Source organism: Pagrus pagrus, assembly GCF_965226575.1.
Source record: "Pagrus pagrus genome assembly, chromosome: 5".
Classification (NCBI taxonomy): domain Eukaryota; kingdom Metazoa; phylum Chordata; class Actinopteri; order Spariformes; family Sparidae; genus Pagrus; species Pagrus pagrus.
Window position 1 is genome coordinate 35,294,514 of NC_140189.1, and position 25,882 is coordinate 35,320,395.

At 41.2% G+C, this 25,882-nt stretch overlaps 1 protein-coding gene across 1 annotated transcript in view; it reads right to left on the bottom strand.

The window, feature by feature from the left end:
* Positions 1 to 1,833: 1,833 nt before the first annotated feature.
* The window catches only part of anxa5a (annexin A5a), a gene marked incomplete at its 5' end in the record, with an annotated part of 30,897 nt that continues 6,848 nt past the window's right edge, over positions 1,834 to 25,882 (bottom strand). Inside the window, 11 exons of the mRNA XM_084352364.1 lie at positions 1,834 to 1,905; positions 3,568 to 3,690; positions 5,599 to 5,657; positions 5,863 to 5,958; positions 9,112 to 9,205; positions 10,084 to 10,134; positions 10,519 to 10,598; positions 12,105 to 12,195; positions 16,764 to 16,877; positions 21,893 to 21,987; positions 23,591 to 23,675. Of these exons, the coding sequence (XP_084208490.1) occupies positions 1,846 to 1,905; positions 3,568 to 3,690; positions 5,599 to 5,657; positions 5,863 to 5,958; positions 9,112 to 9,205; positions 10,084 to 10,134; positions 10,519 to 10,598; positions 12,105 to 12,195; positions 16,764 to 16,877; positions 21,893 to 21,987; positions 23,591 to 23,675 (948 nt within the window). The 3' untranslated portion in view covers positions 1,834 to 1,845. The remainder of the gene's footprint in view (positions 1,906 to 3,567; positions 3,691 to 5,598; positions 5,658 to 5,862; positions 5,959 to 9,111; positions 9,206 to 10,083; positions 10,135 to 10,518; positions 10,599 to 12,104; positions 12,196 to 16,763; positions 16,878 to 21,892; positions 21,988 to 23,590; positions 23,676 to 25,882) is intronic.

The following is a 25,882-nucleotide window of genomic DNA, read 5'->3' on the forward strand; positions in this document are numbered from 1 at the left end:
ATATTTTGAGCTCTGAACTAATTCAAATCCAGTTTTTGAATACAGATTTTAAAATAGCACAGCTTGTTAGTGACTTAAGGATACCACATAAATATAATATATAAATATTAATGATTTTTAAAGTTATAGCAAAGTTTCTCTGCTTTAAAGTAGCATTTATGTCTGTGGTGTTTAATGTCTTGAGTCTCTGAGAATGAAAAACAGAGACTTTGCTGCCACCCTGTGGAACAACTCCAGCAGAGCGAAGTCATTTCTCATCTATTAATCTGATCCGGGCTCCTTCGTGTCTTTACACCAGCCAGGAAATGTCTGATAGTGTCCATCTACTTATTGATCACTGAGAAACACATTGCAATTCAAGTCAGATCACTTGTAATTAATGAGAGCTGTCGACATGTAGAGTTTAATAATTCAGTTGCATTCAGCACACGCTCCAAACTACTGAACATGACTGAGGCAGAACGATGGTGACACTTTATAATAAGGGCACATAACTATATTTAAGTAAAGCTTCACAAATGCATGACTCTTTCAATCTATGCATTAATCCAGGATGTATCAAAATTCCTGTTGTGTAACCATTAGAAAATGAAGTTATTATGATTTTATGTGATTGTGTTAGTTTGCACGTAACCCTTCATTGATACAGAGCAGTCTTACAGTAAAGCAGAAGAACGATTCAGCAGCAGGGAAGATATGCAACTGAAGAAATTCATAGAATTACTGAGACATAACTCAAACTGGTGGTCAGACGCAAACATCTAGACAATAAACATAAATGCAGTTATATAAATTAACCTTTATTTACCAGAAATCCAGCAAACTTGATGCATATCGATTATTGTATGAAGTAACTGTGAGTTAAAATTCCTTAAAGGAACAGTTCACCCAAAAATGTATCATGATATTTATCATATCATTATCTACTCAGCCTCGTGCTGATGGAGAGTCAGGTGAACTTCTGCAGTCTCTGAAGTAGATGGGGGTTTGGGTTTTTTACATTTTTTAAAATGTAAAAAAAATAACCTAAAAGAAATGGATGCATACAGCTCGTCCGTAGAATCCAAGTGTCCAGAAGCCCAGAGATCCCAAAGTGATTTGAAAAGATTATTTACACCCTGACGTGTGGTCGAGCTCGTGCACCCACTTCAGACTCGCCAAAACTTTTAGCTGAGCAGCTACAGTGAAGAGTCTGGCTTCAAAAAGGGTGAAAATAGCATCAGTGTGGGATCTCTGGGCTTCCGTAGACTTGATTATGCTGGACGAGCTGTATGCAGCCCTCTCATGATATTTTCAGTGGAGTTGTTCCCGTCTGCTTCAGCTGTTTAGGAGAATGCTCCAGAAATGTTTCATCTTTGGGTGAACATTCCCTTTAACTGATGATCGATCAGTCGCAACTTGATCATTTGTTAATGGTGAGCAACAATAATTCATGATCCATCCTGTATTGAATCATCATGAGTTATCTAATAGTTCCGCTTTCATAATGTAATGATTTGTACCCTTTTAATAAAGTTTAATTATTATTTAAATATGTCAAACACAGCTTTATTCTCTACATTACAGTCACCTGTACTCAATGTGAAGAAGCTGTTCTCTGTTCAAATTGTGACTAATATTAAACAAAAGCTAAACTACGTTTAAGTGGATACACCGTAACTGCTGTTCATGAAGAGGATATTATCAAAAAGTCAGAAATGAAAAGTGGATGATTCGGGCTAATTCAATCAATAGCAAGCTAAAGTCAGAAAGAATCAACAACACTGGATCAATAATCTCATCTGGTGTGTAGCAGCAACATGGTGACTCATCACTCAGTGCTGCTCAACACAGCTGAGAGCAGCATTAATCATTCCCACCACAGAGGTAGAGTAAAGCCTTCTGGTAGTCTCCAGTTGTGTCCTCCTGCAGAAACAACACACATTATTATTTCATCAATCTTATACATTCAAAAGTTTGTTTTCTAGTAGAAAGTACTGAGTCAGTTTCCTCATTTCTTTTCCATATTTATTTCAAAATGCCAGACTTCTGGTATTGTTGCTCATCATGCAGGCGGGCGGTTGAAGCTCCAGGTGGTTGGACGTCCTGCTCCTCCTCCCCACATGTTGACGTGTCCTTGAACAAGACTGGACCCCAAACTGCTCATATTGTCATTGTCTCTCTTGACCCCACTGTGTTCAGGCTTGTTGTTTTAGTTTTAATGTTTTTGAGGGGAATGACTGACACCTTCCCAACATCACAAGATCTCACCCATCAGTGCAAATCACGCACGGCAGTGACCCATACCCTAACCCTACCCCTAACCCACGGCACGAGATGCAACAACATAAAGGACGTAAGAAGACGGGAACAGACGGAGAGGGAGAAGCATCTGGACTCCCACTTGAGTAAAGACAGAGTGTACTTTTGCCACTTCTGGTAAGATTTAGTTGTTTGGTTTAAATGTATTCAAAAGTGTTATATAAATCCACGATGAACGTAGGTACACTTACTTTGAAAGACAGCTGGCTGACTGAAAATGATTAGCTTTTATAGGCAATTAAGTATTATTAAAATTCATATTCATAAGACAACAAGACAGACTGTATTTTCATCTACGCTTTTCCAGTCTACTGATTACCCACAGTGCTTTACAACACATGCTACATTCAATCATCATACACACATTCATGCACTGATGGACACGTGCAGCTGTTGTTCATGAACAGCTGCAAATACGTCACACAACAGAAGTATCTAATACTGGAAATGTAAATGGTGTATACATGTATAAGTACACTGCTAGCAGGTAGTTGTGTAAAGAGCTGCTGGCTCCGATGTTTCCACCAGTGTTCTGCTTCACCTCCCGAGCCTCGTCATGAACACGACGAAATCACAGCAGGAAAAGCAACGTGGGAAGTTATAACATAAATGATGGCTTGGGCACATTTCCAAAAGCCAGTAAGCCACAACTGTGACACGTGTGTGATCGACAAGTCGAATTATCAGCGGTGAGAACGCTCTATGAACACGAAACGTGATATAAAATGTCACATGGAAAAATACCGCCATGAAATATAAATACGGTTGAAAAAGGGAGCAATTTGAGATAATAATTGCTATAATTAAATATAAATGAACTCTGTAAGAAAATGTATATTGGATCATTTACACATTTCACTGCATTTCTTCAAAGGTTATTTCGTAATGACTTATTTATCTATTCAATATTGGCCATGTGGGGTTTTACTGGAGGGTGGCAATAACTCTGCCTGAACATCTGGCCCCAGGAGAATACAGTAATTCACTTCGACTCATGTGAAAAGAAGGGAAGCCATCTCATCAGGCTGAACAAGGCATTTAGAGTAAATCACTAATCTGCACTCCATCAGTGCGCTGACATGAATGGTGTATGAGCAGCACAACCACGGTACACCCAGCTGGTGCTTTGAAGCATGCAGAGGAACAGACGAGTATGTTGAGAACATCAGCAGGAAAACAGTGAAGAGAATTACATTTTCTGTCTTCTGAAGGATTAGACTATCTGGTATTGATTCATACTGAAACACAGTGAGCACTGATCAGTACCTGGATGGTGCTGTAAAGGGACGCTCCATACATCTTCTTGAAGCTGGCTCTGATGTCCAACATGTCCACCTCGCTCCTCGACACCATGATCCTCATCAGGGTGTTATCATCAGTTCCAGCGCGCTGAGGAACATAATGAACAGCTGGAGTTGCTGCAGGTGGAGACTTTAAATTCCTAACAGTACAGTTAATTGATTTCTGAAAGAGAAGTTGCTACTTTAACATTTTTAAAAACACTTTGTTTTCAGAAGGTACAGATTTAGATTTGTAAATGTATTTTTCCTATCGTTCCAAGCTGGTTTCATTTGTATATGATATGAAAATCAATTAGTCTTTCAAGTCTTCAAACTTCTTTAAGAATATGTACATTATTCAATCATAGTGAACATCAAGTCTTTTGGGAAAAAACATTTGTACAATTACTTGCTGAGAGTTAAATGAGAAGCTTGATGCCATCTCGATATGTAGATGTTGCTACCTTTCATCAGTACCTGGCTATCTGATCCACTATGGAGACAATAAAATATATTGTAACATATCGTATCGTTCGTATCATATCATATCGTAGCGTTTGTATCATATTGTATCATATCGTATCGTTCGTATCATATCGCATCATATCGTATCATATCGTTCATATCGTATCATTCGTATAATATCGTATCGTGTCGTATCGTATCGCATCGTTCGTATCGCTCATATCGTATCGTATCGTATCATATATATCGTATCCTTCGTATCATATCGTTCATATCGTATCATTCGTATAATATCGTATCGTGTCGTGTCGTATCGTATCGTATCGTATCGTATCATATATATCGTATCTTTCATATCATATTGTTCGCATCGTATCGTTCGTATCGTTCATATCGTATCGTATCGTTCGTATCGTATCGTATCATATATATCGTATCCTTCGTATCATATTGTTCGTATCGTATCGTTCGTATTGTATTGTATCATATCGTATCATTCGTATCATATCTTATAATATCATATCATATCGTATCATATCGTGTCGTTCATATCATATCGTATCATATCATATCATATCGTATCGTTCATATCGTATCATATCGTTCGTACGGTATCATATCGTATCATATCGTATCGTATTGTATCATATCTTAAATGTGTTTTAAACCGCATGACATCAATAATGTGACTTGAAAGGATATTAATTCAGGTTTGATTCTCATTGTGGTGGATTATGCAGCTACAAATCAAGTTTTAAGAGTCTGCTATCTGATTCTCATAATGTGTGAGAACACATTAGCACAATATTTAGCTGTGATATGAAGTGTATCTAATTTTTCAAACACGCCAAACCGCTGGTATTGTTCTTCAAAGCGATAAATCAGAGAGACATAGAAACAGCTGACCTGGTTCTGTCTAATTGAAATATTATCAAAATCACAACATTGCCAGGAGCCATATCCGAAATCGCAGGAGCTGCAATTTTCTAACATGTTAAAATGTGTCACGAGTAGCATTGCTGGTCTACAAATCATATTCTCCAGATCTAAGGTAACATGTATGTATGGTTGTTTAGTATAGACCACAGCAAAAATCATCATCATCATTTTAATTTTTCTTGTGTGAAAATGAAATCTGAAGCTCACTTATTATACTTGAGCTATATGTTTTATTTTATTTGTTCAATTTGTACAAAAATTAACGTGTAATAACACAACCAGCAGAGACAGAGAGGAAGGAACAAGTATATTACAAAAATGTTGTAACTATTCCCTAGAGGCCTCACGGGGTACTGCAAGACATCAGTTAAATTCAATATGTTCTATTACATTTTTTACTTTTCTGTTGTCTGTTGTTTTTTCCAATACTTGAAGTCTTGTCTTTAAAGGTGCAATATGTAAGAATTTTAGTCCAAAACATTAAACAAATGTACTAAAATTATCAACATAATGAATTCTTACATATTGCACCTTTAAACATAAATACACTTACACAGACACTTCACACAACACACACACACGTTCATGTATGAAGGTACAGTGTGATACCTACCCTCATAGACTTATAGAGACGATCAGCAAAAAAATCTGGAACACTCTGGACACATTTCACTGTGGAGAGACAACATCAGACACTCACAAGGCTCAGTGTGAAACAGACTTTTTGTCACATTAATCTGCATTGATTTCTCCTGCCAAGTGTTATCTCCTGCTGTACTTCATTCTAACATGCATGTCAGAGAAAAACCCAGAGGGAGCTCCACTCTCGCCTGTTTATGATCACTTAAGTACGACCCTGGTTAATCACAGGTCTTACCAACAGCGAGCAGTAAGTTCTCCAGATTCCCGGTGGTCTCTCCTTCAAGACTGTCCTCGATATCAGAGCCAGAGAGCTTCTTGTAGGCGTCAAACACTGCAGAGAACAAAGCACCACAGTCACACTTTTGATATTCTGCTAGGAGGGAAATAAACATATTGACTTCAGGGTAACTGTGAAACAGAAACTTAATTTCAGTGCTTAGTTTTTTCTTTGCATTCTGTATGAGTGTGTGATTTTGACTGAGTTATTGCATTGTGTTTATTAATCTGTAGTATAGAACCACAGTCCACTTTTGAGGACACCATTACAACCAAAAAGAACAACACCCACGTTATACTTTACCACTTGATGATAATTCAATAATAATATGTGTATGTGCTTATTTCAGAGGTCTATTTACGCCATAAAACATGCCGTTCCACCATAGTTTGAACAATCTTTATTAAGTTTAGATCCAGAGACAGGACGTCAGAGTAAACACAGGTCGCTGCCATATTCCTGAAACACCCTGAAGTGGTAAATACTGTTTCCAAGGAGACAGAAAACTGACAGCAGTGCTTCTCTGATCAGACACGTTGAACAACCTACATTGATGCTTTTCTGACAAGCCACTTGTAGTCGGGAGAGTAATTGGTGTTTTGTTTCTTTGTAACAAAGGCAGAAGTATCCTGCTGTGGTTTTATCAAGCTGAGTCATTTTATGAAAGTATGATGTGACTTTGACAGGTTTACATCCCAGCTACTCATCCGTCAATAAAGTTTTGTTTAACTATTAAAGCATTTTTCTTTGTCAGCCCAACAAATCAGTTTTAGAATGTTTCAGTTCTGATGTTTTATGTGTTTAAATAGGTAACAAGGGTCTTTTAAAGAGGTCATATTATGCTAATTTTCAGGTTCATACTTTTATTTGGGGGTCGTAGTAGAACAGGTTAACATACTTACAAAAAAACACATTATTTTTTCTATGCTGCAGCATCGCTTTTCACATGGTGTCTTGAACGTTTTAGCCACAAAGTGAGACATCCTGCCACTGTTGAATCTTTGGTGACTTAACGGGCAGGATGTAGCCAATCAGAGGCAGAGTAGGGCGGGTCATGCCGAGCAAGGTAGTGTGATCTAAAATAACGCAGCTACAGCAGTAGCAGCTGTATTACTGCTGACTGACTGGAGTGTATATATTTTATAATAAATATATAAATATATTTATATTACGCCTGTTACACAGTGATGCACATGAGTTACAGAAGTAAAGGCTCGACTCCAGACCAGGTGTTTCAGGCAGAGCAGCAGTGTTTCCTGTGGGAGACAGTAACTCCTCCCTTTAGCGTGGACACTTTGTGGACCTTTTACCTGCACAGAAATGCGACATAACACAATAAAGGAAAGGCAAAACCCCAAAGGCAGAATATGACCCGCCTATTAGAAATGTAGGCCTCAGTGTAAATAAGACTACATGTGTCTCATGGGTATTATATATGTGTCTACATACAGGATCAGAGCTGTGGGGGGGCTCAGCTCCCACACAGTTAAAATTATATTAATAAAATGTTTTGTCACAATAACAATCTTCACTATTTGTCCACTTCCTCATCTGGTTCTTCACACTGTTGATCCCTCTCTGTTTTTCTCTCCAGTCACACACAGACATACAGTCATGCAGCTAGAAGAAAAAATAATAATTATTCTTTAGAAGGGCTGTGATTAAATATAGGTGCCACTAAAAAGAGCCTAAAATCACTTATATATCTATATATACCTATATATATATATATATATATATATATATACTTCTATCTTGAAGTGCTGATGACATCATCAAGTCACACAACACTTATAAGCAGCTTGTAATCTGTGTAAAGACGGCATGAACTTTGAGTTTCTAATAATTGTTTATGTTATACAGCATTAAAAAAACACATTCATTTAGTTAAACTAACCTGTAAACTGTCAAAAAGTGCCTGATAATGGATTTATTAACCAAACAAGGTATTTGCTAGCTAAGAGCATAATTAACTGGTTTTAAGTACATAGTTAAATGTGAATAAATAGTTAATAAGTTATGTATTAATCTTAATAAAGCAACAAAAAGCTCAGTGAAGGTTTAACAACTACATAATAAGTGATAAAAGTTAGTTAAACTCAGTAACTGTGTTGGTAGTTCACTCATGAGACTTTTATAAATGTTCTCAAGCATCTATAAACTCTGAACAAGTTTCTTAATGTCATTGTCTTATTTTTGAATGTCTTATAATCCAAATAAACTTTGTATTTATGATGCTATTACTCACTCTTATATAATCGTACTGACACATAATAATGTTGATAATAATTACCTTTTGACTAACACTTAAAAATAAAATAGACTCTACTGTGTTTACTCATTACGAGGCCCCTCAGAAGCATCACCTGTTCTGTTGTTGGTTATTTTATTCTCTGTATTGTTATTTGCCTGAATCTATTTTACTGTGACGCTGAATTTCTTTTATCATGTTTTGCCATGTAAAGCACTTTTGTTTTTAAATAAATGATCTGAATGAAACATATAATTTTTATTATAATTCTGGTCCATAAGCATAAACATAGAAGTACAAGGTCAGGAAACATATACTTTGGAGAGACACTGGGGAGAACCTGCAGAAGATCCTCTGCCAGCTCCCTTCTTCACGTTCTCTTTCATGTTGGCTTCATGTAACCCATCATCCGACCTGTTCAGAGCCCGTCCACTCAAATGTTTCAGTGTGTGTCCAGCTGAGTGTCTGACTGATTAACTGATCCTGTCTGACCTTTTCTTTGCAGTGAGTAATCTTTGCCGTCGGGACGCTGCTGAGCTTGTGCTTGTTGTTTATCACACCTTAATAAACTGTCTTGTATTTTGAAGTGCTCTCATCCTGCATGTCTAACCTCTGTGTGGACACGTTTCAGCCTCAGTTCTTCTCAAGATATTTGTGACTTGTACTTTTTACAATTTTTCAGCAATTTCTTTCTTCTTGGGTGAAAAAACTGACCTTAAGCATTTCCTCTGGTGCATTTCTCTACAACACTGAAGTTCTTTAATTCAGTGAAACTGCTTCATCATAAATAATTCAGACAGCATTTGTAAAGGCCAGTTACTGTTCAAATAACTGTTTAAGTGAAATAATAGTGTATGAGAAGAACAGATTGTGGTGGTTTGTTGTTTTCAAACTGTGATAATTCTACATTCAGACATGAGAACAAATAAATATGCTGCAGAAACAAACAGACTCACCTTCCCTGAGATGCTCGACGCTCCTGTTGCCCAGAATTTTGATGATTTTTTCCTCGTCTGTGCCGACCTTGCCCTCACCAGCAGCGTACAAGTCCTGTAGTGGCAGGTACACACTTGTACTCTGCAGCTCACACACACAGCAACCTTTTGCAGACGTGATTTATTTGAACACACAGACGGTGACGGCACTGATGTAAGAGCTCGTACTCGCCAACACAACACAGGAAACTTTTGTTTTGCTCAATATGTCTTTGCTATGAGAGAGAAGGTCTGCCTTCATGATCCTTTATGTTGTGTGTTTCTCACCTCATGCTCAGATACACAAAGATTATTCAAATAAAAACAATCAATAATTATAAATGTTTTATGGGAAACAATTTGTTCCATTCCCGGAGGTTTACATCCTCTAATTAATTTTTCATATTGACGATTCTTCAGCCTCGACCTTTAGCTTTATTACCCTTTTGAGAGCAGCCACACAAATAAGATCATAAATTTAATGTGTTGACATTTGAAAGAAGAAACCATCTGATCGGAGCCACAGCGGCCATCTCCCTGTTGTTAGGGTCTATGTGACTGTACTGCCACTAGATGTCACACTAGAGAAACTTGACACAAAACCAAAACTGAAAATGAAAACAATATAACCACAAGTGTCTCTAGGTTACCTTCTTTTAAAACTGAAGCACCAGTTTAGTTTCTGCAAAACAATATGTTTGACTGCTTTACAGCACAAAGGACGGGGGTGCTCTTCTTACACCCATACCAGAAGTTTCTGCACCTCACCTTGTCTCATGCAGACATTCAGTACCTGTGCAGGGAGGAGTTTGACCTATAGCGACCTGTAACACTGTCATGTCTGTTCATCGAACACAACGCTGCGGCCAGCAGCCGTTAAGGTTAGCTTAGCTTAGCATAAAGACTGAAAGCAGAAGGAAACATGCTAACTTGTTAATGTGTTTGCTTTCTTACCTTGGCGTCTTTCTCGATCTTTTCCTCGTCTATTCCCTCCTCTCTGCTCCCCTTTACAGAGAGACAGACAGGAGGACAGACAGACAGACAGACAGGAGGACAGACAGACAGACAGACAGACAGGAAGACAGACCGGAGGACAGGTTGACAAACACAGTAGGTCAGTGTGGATGGGAACACGTGAGCTCAGACCTGCGTCTCTTTCCCCAGTTAAGCCCTGAAGATTACATGAACCACAGAGTCCCAGGTCACATTTCTGCCTGTAGACCACAACACATCAGAGAAACCTACTGGAGTGTATTCTGCTCTCATCACCTCCCCTCCCACTCTCCAACCCACACCTAAGCCTCTCATGACTTTGTAATGGCCTCACCAGACTCTCATTATCAGGAAAGGAAACACAAGTCTCTGTGGCAGCAGCCCCCCTTCTCCTACCTGCAGGAGGATCACCAGTAGTTTCTGATAGTGCCCTGAGGTGTCACCGCAGATATCTTTCTCCAGCTTGCTGCTGAACTCTGGAAGAAAGAGGAGAAGAGGGGCAGAAGATTGCTTACACTTCCAGCTCACAACAGTCACCGATGGCTGCAATCGACCCCAGCGGACCGTCCTCCGCTCTGCAGGAGGATCTCCGACAGCAGCGATTTGATTAGTCGGCTAAAGGACAGCGTGGCCTTCTCTTTCGTCCAGATTAGATCAACTGGCCTCCTTTCCTTTGGCTTTCAGTGCCTTCGCTGTCAGATACTATTTTCCATTGTGGTTTGTCGCAATTTAGAGACGTTTCTGGCGACGTTCTCACAGGGACACATTTGAGTGAGACAAGTGTGAAGAGAGGTGCAAATGATGCTACGCCATTGACTGTAAATAGACTTTATGCACCAGAGTCTTCTGCATCTTCTACTCACTGGAGAATACTAGATACTACAAATATATATGAGATAAGAAAAATATATATTTCCAGACTTTAAGAAAGTTTACAGTCTCTACATTTCAGCTTGTGTTTTTCAATCCTATGAAATTATTTTTGAAATAATTGTTTCCCTAGAATTAAATGTAACGACACTGTCACAAGTCACAGACGGCTCTATGAAATCATTCAGTTACAATTGCTGAAATTTAAATTGGCTCGTGGCTCGTTACTTTGTCTTGACAGCAAATGATTTTCTGGTTTTATTTCAACATCGCTCCACCTGACAGCGCTGATGAAGACGTCAATCAATCGATTTAGCATTAAACTGCACATAAAAGCAGATAGAAGCAGTTTAGACGATGTGAGTTTGCTTTCCAGGAAATATTATTTTTCCATTTTTGTGCAAAAGGTGCAAAAGACACGAGCACATCTGAAGTCATTCAAGCAGCTCCACCTGGATTTGAATCGTCTGGCTCTATGTTGTCTGTGTGTTTCCAGCCTCTCTCTGTCGGATACCTGTCCAGGTGGCAAAAACTACTGAGTGAGAACGTGTTGAATGGAAATAACGTAAAGGAAACCTCTGAGGGGCAAGAGTATATATTCTCAATGGAATGTAACTAAGTACATTTACCCAATTACTGTACTTACAGTTACAGTTTTGCAGCATTTGCACTTTGAGTATTTCCATTTTCTGCTTCTTTATACAACAACTCTACATTCTGGAGGCAAATATCACATGTTTACTGCCTGACACACCGAAGCCACAGTTGTGTGTTTGGTATTAATTATTTGATCGGCAATTGGAAAAAAAAAAACTGATTCCAATTATTAGAAAAATGCTGATTCAATAATCAATCCCATAATTTACTTTTACTTGTGCTTTTGAGACTGAAGTGCATTTGATTTCAGCTCAAGTAAGACATTTGGTTTACAGCAGCAACACTAGTCTGTGTAGACGAAGCTTAATGAAAGCTGTTGGCACATTAACACAAAACAAGATTTTCTCTCTAAACTTAAAGATCTCATCAGCCTTGTTGCACATTTCAGCCTGTCACAATAAAGCAGAGAGAAACCTCAGCCCGGCTCCTCAGTAACAGAAACATGAGTGAATCACCTTTCTTGTACACTTTGATGATATCTTTAATCTCGTCGCCCGTCCTGGAGGCCAGGATTTCAATCAGCACGTCGTCATCAGTCCCGGCTCCCTGAACCAAACACAACATGTGGATGAGACGACATGGATTTGTGTGGCGGCGAGTTCTCATAACAATCTCACCTTTTTTCATGGTTTGTCAACATCAATAAAAGTGATTAGGCTCAAAATTGTTTAAGAAAAAAGGCTGAGGGAAATGGCTGAGGTATAATTTGTCAGCACAATGTGCTAAAGAGGTATGAAATGAGAGGATGAAGAAGCTCAGTTTACCGAGGAGAATTAGCTTTGAGGCTCAGCCACACTTTCATTCTCTTCTCTTCACCGTAATTAACCTCTCAGCAAACAAATGGAGCAGCGGGTGTGACGGGGATGCAGCAGCCAAGTCCTAAATGCTTTGCCTTCACTTTGATTGAACATTTCATTCGTGCTGGTAATGCAAATGTAAACGTGATTAAAGAATAATAATTCAGAAGAGAATCCAGGAGTGCTGAAGTTATTATCTCAGGCAAACCTCCTTCAAACTCCCTCAGCCTTTAGTGTGACATAAAAAGCAGCAGAGGCAGGTTCGTAATGCATTAAAGAAGCATAGTGGCTGAAACATCTTGGTGTAAAACAGGCTGTTGGATGGAAGTGACAGTATCAATAAGTGATATGTGTGCTCGGATGTTATTGTGCTGTGAACTCTTGGTGCAGGAGATATGAAGAGAAAAGAAAGTGCTCTGTTACCTCCCAGGTGTTTCAACCTGCACTGACAGTCAGAGATAAGAAACGTGAGGGGAAGCAAAGAGAATAAGAGGATTGTATCTGTCGAGCAGCTCTAATGAAAAACAGCCGTGACCTCTGACCTTAAATAAATCTGAAGCAGATGCAGACAAAGGCAAGGTTACTTAATTCATGAAAATGACCCCGTATGAAAGATGTTTTCATGATGCAGCACGAGCATCGTACTGAGTGCTGAGTGTCACATGTTCATGTGTTTCTGCAGACTGTGGGCCTCTTTTGTTCAGGAAGCATGAGATATGCTATATGCTAATTAAGTTTAAGGTTTCAAGGTTCATTGGATTGTCATTTTACAACACAGGCTTTGTTACGTGTGGCCAGTTTCAGGACCCTATGAGTGTGTGTGCTCTGTGTCCGCCCTGCTCTGCCTTCCTGAGCTCAGGTGCTGGCGATCACCTGAGCAAGGTAAGAGGAGGCAGCAGCAGGGCGGCTCTCTCTCTCTCATACAGGTGTGGTGCCGGAGGGGGGGGGGAACGCTGGCCGCGGGTTTGGGTTCAGTTCCCCGGCCTGTTAGAGCGCCAGAGCTTTGCCGTTTTAACTTGGGTTTGAGTTCCTGGTAGTCCTGTTTTTGTACTCTTTTGTTTTCCCTCCATAGGTTAGTTGTTTTCGGTGGGGCAGCTGCAGTCGGGAGGAGCCCCCGGACTCGACCGTCGTGGCCGGCTGGTCTGGGGTGTCTTCCCTCCTTTTGTTCAGTCTGGCCAGGACCTCCTGCCCTGTCCTTTTGTTCGGTTATGTTCTTCTCGGGCTCGTTGTGTTCGGCCGTTTGCTTTGAGTTGAACAAATGAACAAATTCTAATTGACTGTGCTGAGTCGGCGTCCTTCCTACATGTTACTGGCCTCTTTGTGTTCGAGTCGTGTTTGTTTACTTCGGGCCGTAACAGGGTTGTACAACAAAATGCATCAAGTAGATTCATGCAACACAAGAAGAAAAGAGGCGTATTTTTCTGTTGGAGTGTTGAGGACGAGTTCAAGAGTCTCACAGCCGGAGGAAAGACGCTCTCTGGAGGACACTGTGAGTAAAAAACACACAGTGCATTTTGTTTTATGAAAGAAGCTGCGAGAAGAAGATTCGACCCAGAGCAATCACAAATTGATCTTTTGTTCATCAGACTAAGTGGTTCGTGTCCTTGCTTTTGTTCTCAGTTTTCAACAATGAGATCAGTCCCTTTCACAAAGCTCGTCAGAAACACATTTCTGTCAGATGAATTGCCTGTTGAAGATATATATTTTCTTATCTTCCCAACATGGAAAAGTTTTGAAATTATGAACTGTTATTTGAGTCTTTAAGCCTGTTGGGTGTGACACATTATAACCTTAGAAAGTTGCAATGACACAAAGCAACATCAGCGTTCATTTGAGAAAGTTTTCCTCTAGATGGTCTCCAACAAATAAAGTAAAAAACACGCTAATGCTCGACTTGGTTGATCAGCTGACGGGGTTCATCAGAGGTCGTTAGTTAAAAACAGCTGCTGCCACAGATTTATAAGAAGATACTCAATGCAAGTGTCATGGTTTGGTTATTTGTTTCCTGTTCATTTCATGGATTTATCCTGATGTCTCATGTTTTCTTTGTGTCTCCCACCTTTTTTAATTGCCCCATTAGTTTCACTCGTCTTCTCTCTTTTAGCCTGTTTAAGTCTGGTTGTCCGTCTGTCTTTGTCAGGCTGTCTGGTGTTTGCTGCCTGTGTCCTTGTAGTTAGTTAGCTCAGGCTTTGTGCTCCTCAGATCCTTCAGTTTTAGCTTCAGTTGGCTGCTTTTGTTGCTTGCCTTTGATTTTTTTGGACCACAGCTTCTTATCATGAAAGCTCACTTTTGTTTTTCTGCTCGCCTGCTCCTCCGTGTCTTGTGTGTGGGTCTTTTTGATGTATACAACAGCAAAGATGGCGTCTAATCCCTGCACTGAGAACTGCTCGCTTGGCGCATAAAGAAAGTCTTTGCCCTCTGAAGTGTTTCTCCTGCTGGCCCTGACGTGGGCTCCTGCTCTGCTCAGGTTTTTCTCAGCTTAAGGAAATTTTTACAAATATGAAACCTCCACGGATCAAATATGAATCATAAAGTGTCATAAGTGAACTTGTTTGCAGTTCAAAGTGTCCTATTAGCAGTTTTACAGATGTCTCTTCTATATTTTGGTGGCCTGTGGGGAAAATGCGTTTAAGACCGCACATTTACATTCACATTCACATTTACGGCATTCAGCAGACGCTTTTGTCCAAAGCGACTTACAATAAGTACATTTGTCACAAGAAAGAAACAACATATCGCCGTCGATAAAGTAGAAAAGATAGAAACAATTTTCAAGCCCTCATCGGAGCAAAGTAGCTGCTATTTATCAAGATACCATAAGTACATAAGTGCTGTGATGTAAGTGCTGAGGGTCAGAACATACAAGTGCATATCATTTTTTTTAGTCATGCTCTGCAGGTCGAGGTGAAGTCTGAACAAGTGAGTCTGGAGTCTTCTGCAGAAGATGGCGAGTGACTCTGCTGTCCTGACGTTGGTCGGGAGTTCGTTCCACCACTGAGGCGCCAGAACAGAGAAGAGTCGGGACTTTGCTTGGAGGTCTTTGTTTGCTCTCAGCGATGGCGGTACCAGCCGGCCAGCTGATGTGGTAGAGCGAAGTGCTCGCGCTGGGGCGTGTGGTCTGACCAGTGTTTGGAGGTAGATGGGTGCAGTTCTGGTGACGGCCTTGAAGGCCAGCACCATGGTCTTGAATCGGATGCGGGCCGCAAGAGGAAGTCAGTGGAGGTCACGGAGGAGACGCGCACATTAGCTGCAATACCGCGAATGGCCACTGGGCAGAACTGGAAATGTGGTCTTAATAGCAGATTGAAGACTGATAAAGACAAAATAGTGACTTCAGAAGAGGAACTCAATAGACCTGCAGAGATTAATCAATTCATTGTCCAATATTAAATTAATCTGCAACTATTCTGATAATCAAGTCAACCTAATTTATAAAGTAAAAAATCTACATTTTCTGATTCCAGCTTCTTAAATGTGAATATTTCTGGTTTCTGTAACAGTCGGCTTTGGACAAGACATTTGAGGACGTCATTTTGGACTCTGGGAAAGACAATTTTCTGACATTTTATAGACAAAATAACAAATTAATTTATTGAGGAAACAATGGGCAGATGAGTCTAGAGTGATAATAATCGGTAGTTGCAGCTGTAGCGCTCAGCAGAGACACAGAGTTGGATGATAATTATCTGTGGTTGAACCTTTTAACGATATCTGTAGTCATTTCTTACTAATATGAAATGATTAGTGGAGGTTTAGTTCTCTTACAGCCTAATGAACCACATAAATATGTATTAGCTTTTCTCAACCTATACATCAATAACATTGTTCTCTACTCGACAATATTTATGCCATTCATATCCATTCATTAGCCAACACATCCATCTATAATATTTTCACTTTTAAATGTTATGTAACCAAATGAAGATTAACTCTGGATGGCTTTAAACCATTCATATTTTAAATTGACACGAGTCCTCATCAGACACTTTATCTCATCTATCACAGACAGCTGAGTTCCCTTCATACGGGCCGATGTTATTGTGCATGCTGGGTTATTGGCATGGCTTAAAAAGAAGGAAGCCTTCATCACCGTCAGTGGTTCACACACGTGGTTTTACTGCTGTGGTGAGTAGAGATGAGTGCCATGAGAAAGGTCTGATGCTCACGTGCTCCCCCATCAAATGTTGGAGCAAACATGCACAAATACCACAAACAAAAGCAAATGAACTGTATCGACTGAGGGTTTTAACTCATTTGCATACAAAAGACTTGCAGTCTGGATTAACTGGAGTTTCTGAGTTGACTTCCATCTGTTACCTTGAGAGCCTTGTGCAGTTGGGAAGCATCGTATGAGATAGCCGGAGTCATCAGGGCTACAATCAGACTCTCGAACAGCCCACCGAGCTCCGATTTCAACGCGCTGACCAAGTCCTGATGATTAATGAGGAGAACGACAAAACAGGAATAATTGTGTTTGTATGGAACTTATCTTCATATCATCATATACATTCTGTAACATGGAGGAAACCGAACGAATGAGCTGTCTCTCTGGCATTTCACTCCATTGATAGTCTTTAAATGCATAAACAATATTGGATATAACAATATATAGCAACAGTGTGACACAGGAAGAGTTAGGAATCCTATATTAGGATGGCACAGACTATCCTCAGGATAACTGCCACTCACTGCTGTCAGGTCTGTTGGTAATGACAAAGAAGATGGAGAACAACATGAACACTTAAATGTTATGACTCAGAGGCTACTCTGACCTACTGGAGAGGCTAACACTGACGTTAGCCTACTGGAGAGGCACATACTGTGTTGCCTGTTAGAGAAACTAACGCTGATGTTTTGTTGGAAAAACTAACAATAATGTTAGACAGTTGAAACAACCAGAGAAACAACTGACGTTAGCCTACTGGAGACGCTAACACTGACGTTAGCCTTCTGGAGACACTAACAATGACGTTAGCCTACTGGAGAGGCTAACACTGACGTTAGCCTACTGGAGACGCTAACACTGACGTTAGCCTACTGGAGAGGCTAACACTGACGCTAGCCTACTGAAGAGGCTAACACTGACGTTAGCATACTGAAGAGGCTAACACTGATGCTAGCCTACTGGAGAGGCTAACACTGACGTTAGCCTACTGAAGAGGCTAACACTGATGCTAGCCTACTGAAGAGGCTAACACTGACGTTAGCCTACTGAAGAGGCTAACACTGACGTTAGCATACTAAAGAGGCTAACACTGATGCTAGCCTACTGAAGAGGCTAACACTGATGCTAGTCTGCTGGATAAACTAACAATGATGTTAGCCTGCTAAGACGTTAACACTAGCTTTAGCCTCAGACAGCCGTTGTCATGGATACAGGCAGTCACAGACACACATGGCAGAATGAGCAGCTGCCATTTTGTTTGAGTTAGGATGTGAGACTCGAGGTCTGAGATGGGAAGAAATGTAAATGTAAATGATGGTGATCATTACAAACCTTTGGTTTACTGGTGGATTGGTGCAGAACTGCTTTACAGTGCAGAGTCTGTAACATGATGCAGTTCCACCTCAGTTTAAATCCTACCCATCGCGCTGTGTCTGAACGTAAATAGTGCAACATGTGTTTCATGACGCCCTCTTCGTTTCTGCTCATCCTCCCACCTTTTCTGCCGTGTCTCCATTACTTTCTTCTTGATCACTGCTTCCCTTCACTTTGTCCCAGCTGAACTGACAGTTATTTCCTTTTGCAACGCTGTTTTTGCCAGTTTATCAGCACACTCAATCATCAGCCCCTCGTGCTGGCACAGAGCTGGACATCTCTAGAGTCCAAATGAACTACGGTAGCGTTCAGTTCATCTCTGACGGTTCTTTGTTGACTGTAAACTTTCAGACACAGCGACTGAATGTGTGCAGACACCACCCTGTCTGCTCTGACCTCTGCAACCCACTGTAACCTGATAACTGCTGCCACCATACAAACAGATAACTGTTTGGATCATTACAAATGTACCTGGAGAAAGCAAAATATATTTACTTAAACTACCAGCGAATCAAAAATACATATTGCTGGCAGATGGCTTCATTGTTATTGATTTGTGTGTGCAATGAATCACATATAATGACACTGCAGATGAACACAGCCTGGATATAACTGCTGGAAGCAGCGAGTACACAGTGTCAACAACAAAACAAGCAAACACCTGAAGGGATCCTGTAATCTGCTTTTCTTGGCCGGAAGTCTTCAGCAGGCAGACAAGTCATTTCTTTAACAGCTCAATATCTGAGCCGTCTCACAGAAAGCATCTATCGGCCACATCATAATCTGTTTCCCCTCTCAGATCTAAGAAGCCAGCGAATCACATTCCCATAAACAGTTTGTCACAAGAGGCATCACAGAGCAGAAGTTACACACCGAGTCACAGAGGAATGAAACCTGCAGCATGTAGCCTTGGATACATTACGTTAAGATGTCAGTATTTCCAGTTCTCATTTTAGATGTTATTGCATATGAGTGGTCTGAGGCTCTTCAGCCATTACATTTTAGAGGTGCACTGAAACAGTGATAAAGGAAATGGCTCCTTTGTCGGCTCATTTTGATAAAACACTGTAACGTTCAGAGATATTCTGGAAGCTACTCGTTGTACTTGTGAACCCTTCTTCTCCCCGGCTGCCTCGGCTGCCTCTACAGCAGGCAGAAAGCAGAAAGCCAATGACCTCGCTGCTTTCAGTCCACAGGTGGTCATGAAATAACTTGACAGTGTGATAGAGCAGTGAGAGCAGGAGAGCATCAAATGACCCGGGCCTCGTATAACTGATGGAGCAGCACTCTGGCCCGTGGACACTGGAGGATGTTGGTCTCCCCACGGCTCTGGTGATCCATTTCCCCTGTATGACTGTCAACCTGCTGCCAGATCATTAATGACAGAAGGTTTTAGATGCTGAGTGTGCAGTGGAAGCTGAGCGAGGCTGAGGCAGCCTGGTACCACACACAGCAGCCTGGTACCACACACAGCGAGGCTGAGACAGCCTGGTACCACACACAGCGAGGCTGAGGCAGCCTGGTACCACACACAGCGAGGCTGAGGCAGCCTGGTACCACACGCAGCGAGGCTGCCGGAGTGATGAAACGAACATTAGCAGTAGAAGTATTTGTGTTATGTATTATTAGACTTTAATACTACTGCAACACTGTACAAGTAGGATCACTGCTGCAGCTGGTGGAGGTGGAGCTTCTAACATCTGGTGGAGGTGGAGCTTCTAACAGCTGGAGCTTCTAACAGCTGGTGGAGGTGGAGCTTCTAACAGCTGGAGCTTCTAACAGCTGGAGCTTCTAACATCTGGAGCTTCTAACAGCTGGAGCTTCTAACATCTGGAGCTTCTAACAGCTGGTGGAGGTGGAGCTTCTAACAGCTGGAGCTTCTAACAGCTGGAGCTTCTAACATCTGGAGCTTCTAACAGCTGGAGCTTCTAACATCTGGAGCTTCTAACAGCTGGAGCTTCTAACAGCTGGAGCTTCTAACAGCTGGTTGGTGTGGAGCTTCTAACAGCTGGTGAAGCTGGAGCTTCTGACAGCTGGAGCCTCTGACAGCTGGAGCTTCTGACAGCTGGAGCTTCTAACAGCTGGAGCTTCTAACATCTGGAGCTTCTAACAGCTGGAGCTTCTAACAGCTGGAGCTTCTAACATCTGGAGCTTCTAACAGCTGGAGCTTCTAACATCTGGAGCTTCTAACAGCTGGAGCTTCTAACATCTGGAGCTTCTGACAGCTGGAGCTTCTAACAGCTGGAGCTTCTAACATCTGGAGCTTCTAACAGCTGGTGAAGCTGGAGCTTCTAACAGCTGGTGAAGCTGGAGCTTCTAACAGCTGGTGAAGCTGGAGCTTCTAACAGCTGGAGCTTCTAACATCTGGAGCTTCTAACAGCTGGTGAAGCTGGAGCTTCTAACATCTGGAGCTTCTAACAGCTGGAGCTTCTAACAGCTGGAGCTTCTAACAGCTGGTTGACAGTTAACAATCTGTAGTCATTATGTGGTGAATGACTCTGCAGTCATCACAGGTGGTTGTTGGCTCCAGCTCCACAGCCCATGAAAACACACGAGCAGGTGGACACACTGTGTCTGTACGATGTGCGTCGGCACAGCAGAGAGCTGAAGCTCCTCTTCCAGCTGCTTCATGGGACCTGATTTTGGAAGAACTTTGTGAATAGAGACAAATCATTCTGATCTCGCTGGAGTTTTGCCAGGAATCACACACACGATGTTTGTCAATTTAAAAGATCATCACGCCAACAAGTGTCAGTTTGTTGTGTTAAAGTCAAACCTCGTGGTTTTGTGTTAAAGCGCTCAGTGAACTACGTCTCATCAGCACCAGAACCAACACCAACATGGAGCCAACTGGTGCAGTTCTGTGAGCTGCTCATATACAGGAGCAGCTCTACGATGTTTCAGTCAGGAGACGACGTCACTGAGGCGACTGCTGGCTGTGTCGTCTTATTAATGACGTACTTTCACTTATTCATCTCATGTTTCATTAGTTCGATGACAAACTGAGACTTTCTTGGAAAATCATCTTTAAATCGACGGACTTCATGTGTGTGATTCATGGCTCAGCTCAAACAGGTGAAGTGATTTGTCTCTCGCTCACTACCAGACAAGGTTTCTGATGACGGTGACTGGAGGGCGTGACTCCGCCTCTCTATAGCGACTGAAGGATATAAAGAAGAAAAGACGAAACAGCTGCTGGCCTCCACGTTGCTGTCTACTGTCGTCTGTTATCAGGTGTGTTTATGAGGTCGAAGGTCACTCACTCTCCACCGTGTGATAATCTGAGTCATATAAAGTCCTGATGGTTACTACAGGCTGATACTGCAGCCTTCAGTGATAGGTTACGTGTATCGGACTTCAATGTGCGTATACATATATGGTAATATACTTATATTTGTAAATGTATTTGTAAGCACTGGTGCAGGGCAGGTGCACATACAGTATGTAGGAGTATATAAGTATCGATATGAGAGCGCATTAATAGATGTAATGAACTTTTCTTTTTAATAGTTGCTCTTGAATTGAACTCCAGTGTAAAGTAGTGGTCATCAGAGAACAAGTTATTCCTTCATGAATAATGTTTGGTTGAAAAGCTCTGCAGCACAAAATACGCTGACACAGTTTAAAGGTTGAAGGTGCTGACTGTCACAGACAGACTACTGAGACACGGACTAACACAGTGTGGTTTAGCAACGTTTAACGGAGATATTCACAGTAACTAAAATATAAAGTTCTGCCAGGATGATTTCTTAAGTAAAGAAAATAATAAAGGAAGTGTAGAAAGCCTGAAACCTCTGAGCTGGATTAAGTGTCATCAGGACACAGTGTTAACGTGACCGTAACCATCCATCATTTTCACCGCCGCTTGTCGTCGGCTCTCGGTTTCGTTCCCAGCGGCTCATCTTACCTTTCCGTAGGCCTTTTTATACGCTGCCTTAATTTGCTGGCGCTGATCGTTGCTGCGGGATGTCAGGAGCATCAGGATGGCGTCTTCATCCGTACCTGGACCACAAGTCAAATAAGCATTAAATGACATCTGCAGTGAGCTGCACACCCTAACATCTCTTCATTTTCACAGATTAAAGGCTGTTTACACCTGTCTCCTTAGCAAAACCTCATTGAGAATAACTGACAGCTTGGAAAATACTCCCAAATAAACCGTCGTCCCCATAAAGCAGGAGATCAGCATTTAATAGGATGACGATCAATAACTAAAGTCACCAGCACTTCAGAGGAAACGGCTCAGATAGACAAACAGCATGTGATATTTCCTCTGAGGGATCGAGATGTTAATTATGGCACAAAGCCCTAATGATCTGTGCGACAGCTCCGACTGCAGACACACACGTGCTCAGGTCATTATTGTCCTTCTCACGTTTTGTTAGATCTTCATGAAATCACCATCTTATTGTGAGAAACTGGCAGGAAGTGAGAGTAGGAGATAAAAGGAAGAAAAGGTGTTAATAGTCAGTCAGGTTCTGTTTAGCAGGAGAGGTGCTGGTGTTGATTGTTACACCGTGAATTCCTGTTGTAGGCTACAGCTTTAATCTGATGATTGTCACGGGGCTCATTGATTTACACTAATGACTGCAGAAGGATGATTCGATTGCAGTTTCCCATCACCTGTAAAGAGCAAAATGGGGTCAAAGGTCAAACTGTTAAAAAGTCATCTGAATTAAACCGAACAGCTTTTAACAAGGACATAAATCACATGAAACGAGATCTTCACATTGTAAAAGTCTTTAAATTGCTCTTTTTTCACAAATGCTGACGAGCTGAAAGATTTCTGACATTTGTTTTGTAGGTTTGTGCTTTTAGTGAAGTATTTGTACTCAATCAACAGAGTGAATGTACGTTTCTACAAAACCACAGATAAGTTGAGACTTCTTTATGCTGAATGTTACGTTGTGACAATGCTGCGCTTATGATCTGGGTTGATTTCAGCATGTAAACCACTCTCAGTTAGGGTTAGGAAAAAATCATGAAGTACCTTTAGTCACCACAAAAACAGCTGGAAATGTCCTGAGGTCTGGTTAAACACACTCATATCTGTGACCACAAACAAAGCTGGAGATGTCCCGACCTCCAGCCAACAAACACAAACATGGTATGACGCTTACAAATGTTGAAACACTTCTTGTTTGCCTGCACCTCCACACGAGAGTCAGGTCATCAACATGTAACGTGACTTGTTGAAATGTCAGTATAGTTTGTAGCCTAAGACTTGTGAACGTAGTGGTGTGCAGAAGCGACACTGCCAACATCGCCCCCTGGTGACTGGGCTGATTAAATCCAGCATGTTGACAAATGTACGGCCTCAAACAACAAGTTCATATTGTTGTCTTAATACAAGAATCAGCTGGACCATTACAGGAGTCTCACTGAAATGAATGCAGCCTATTTATTCAGTTGGTTCTCTCGTCATGTGTCCTGTTTTGTTTAACGCTTCCTGTCTGGATTTTTCCTCTTCACGTGTTTCACACGTGTTTTCAAAAAAGCTATCCAGTGTTTACAGACATCAGTTTTTGGAGATCTGTTCACCTTCACTATATGAAACATAACATGCCGAGTGTGAGCAGGAGAAGCAGCAGCAGTGGAGACTGACCGATTCCCTTCATGGCTTTATGGAGGATTTCAGCGTCGTGTTTGGGGTTAAAGTTGACAAACGGTCTGACGCTGCCTCTGAACGCCTGTGGAGGAGAGACACAGATAAGTGTTTTATACATTTACGACTTGTAACAGTTGTGTGCTTCTATGTGCATTCATGCATGTGTGTTTGTCTGGATTCTGATGCTTCACGTATCCTCCTGCGTTCATGCCACAGAATTAAAGTAACACATATGATTATATCTGGAATTAATTCAATGCAGTGTTTGTATTCTAACTGTTATATTGCATAGTGTGCAAAATAGTTACCAGGCTGAAAGCAGTGAATGAGTGAAAGAGTGAGTGAAAGTTCAACCATATGGGTCGTAAGAAAATGTAAAAATAAACAACTGAAAAAACATAAAATGTTTTCAGACAACTCGCCCGGCATAATTCAAGTCTGCAGAAGCCCTGTGATCCCAGGCTGATCTGAGAAGACGTCACGTAGACCCTCGGTGTGAGGGCGGGCTGAGGCTTTCAGCTCAGCAGCTGCACTGAAGACTTTCTTCAGGGGCTTTTGGTGACTTGGATTACGAGGACGAGCTGTACGGAGCCATTTTATGTTGTTTTCAAACCTTTTTTTCATTACGTTTAAAACAAGTCCCCCTCTACTTCATTGTTTAGGAGAATGCTGCAGTGCTGTTTTACTATAAAGCTCCAGAAATGTTTTGTGGACTATGAATAAATTATAATGACTGAATTTTCAATGTATTCTTTGAATTCTGATGCATCTGAGAGTTCTGGTGCTCCTTGCTGGTCCAAATGGTGTTTCAAATGCTTCCCCAACCTAATAAGAATAAAACCTCAACAGAACCACTGAGAATGTTTCATTTTTGGGGCATAAATGTCATGAATATAATATACTGAACTATAAAACAAATGCTGCCACCAGCCAACAAAACCCACCTGTGGTTAACCGTTGTCAGTCCAAAGTCTGGGGGCCAGCACTAACTTAAATAGTGCTGCTGGCTGCTGGTGCTGCTGCTTTGTGTTGTGCAGGTTATTTTAAAAATGTCCTGTCTCACTTGTTCTTCAGGGATAATGTCATTTGAAAAAAAGCAATAAAACATTAGCCTCAGCTGCGGCCTTGTACCAAACTCTGCGCAGGTGGGAGAAGTGAAAGAATATTATCCTTCTCTCTCATTGAAGGTTTCTGTTCATCATTTCTTTTGTTGTTCATCTGTTTTCACACACAGAAGCTGTTTTGTGTTTCTTCTCAAGAGCACAACCTCCGCCTCGAAGGGCCACCTTCATACGACACTGCCAGGGCCCCAATGAATAAAAAAAAATATATATATAATATTTATATATATATAATATTTAGTATTACTCTTCTACAAGGACATCATGCAAGTGTTTTTTACCATGCTAGCATTGTGATCTCATTGTTGGTGGATCCAATAAAATGTTGCCATTTGACATTTCTGCAAACCACGAATACATTCAAATGTGTATGTCCCATATGTACCACATCAACACTTCTACCATACAGTCATATCAAGTTGAGTTGACTTTTATTTGGGGAGACGGAGGAGATGGTGGTGGCGTGACAGCTGTGAGACGGTAATATGGCTGGAGAAGTCCTGACTTCTCGCAAAAAACAAAAAAAAACATTTCATACAAGAGGCTTCTTCCTTTCTAACCAACTGGAGGGGAGTTAACGTACGACACTCCCACACAGTTTAAAGCCTGCAGCTCCTCCAGTTAGTAATGACTGAAGAAGCATCTTGGATGAGAAGTGAAACGTCTTCAACAAACTGAAACAAGTCCAGTTGCCTACGATACAGATCTTAGATTTTTTTGATGCCTGAAACATGGATGGAAATATCCATTGGTGTCACACTTACAAAAGTTGAAACACTGTCTCAAAAAGTGGTCTCTGGCTTGGCAGCCTTCTAGCCTGAAACTCCACCACCATCTCCTGTGTCTCTGGGTATGAAAGTCAGGTAAAAACATGTGATGTGAATGTGATATGATGCGTGGCCTGTGACAAATGTGACGATTCAGTGGTTTGCAGAAACATTAACTACCAACGTTTTACCCTGGGAACAATGCTTTTTCGTAATTCCTGAAAATTTGACCTTTTGCAGACACAAGCTTCTTTCTACATCGCTCATCAATCTAAGTCCTCTTTCTTGTGCACACAGTAGTCAACAATTGTTGAGTCTGAACAGGATGGACATGTGTTTTAAGCATGTTGCATGATGACAGTCAATGATAGTCTCGAAGAATAGCAGCTTTATCTAGTTTT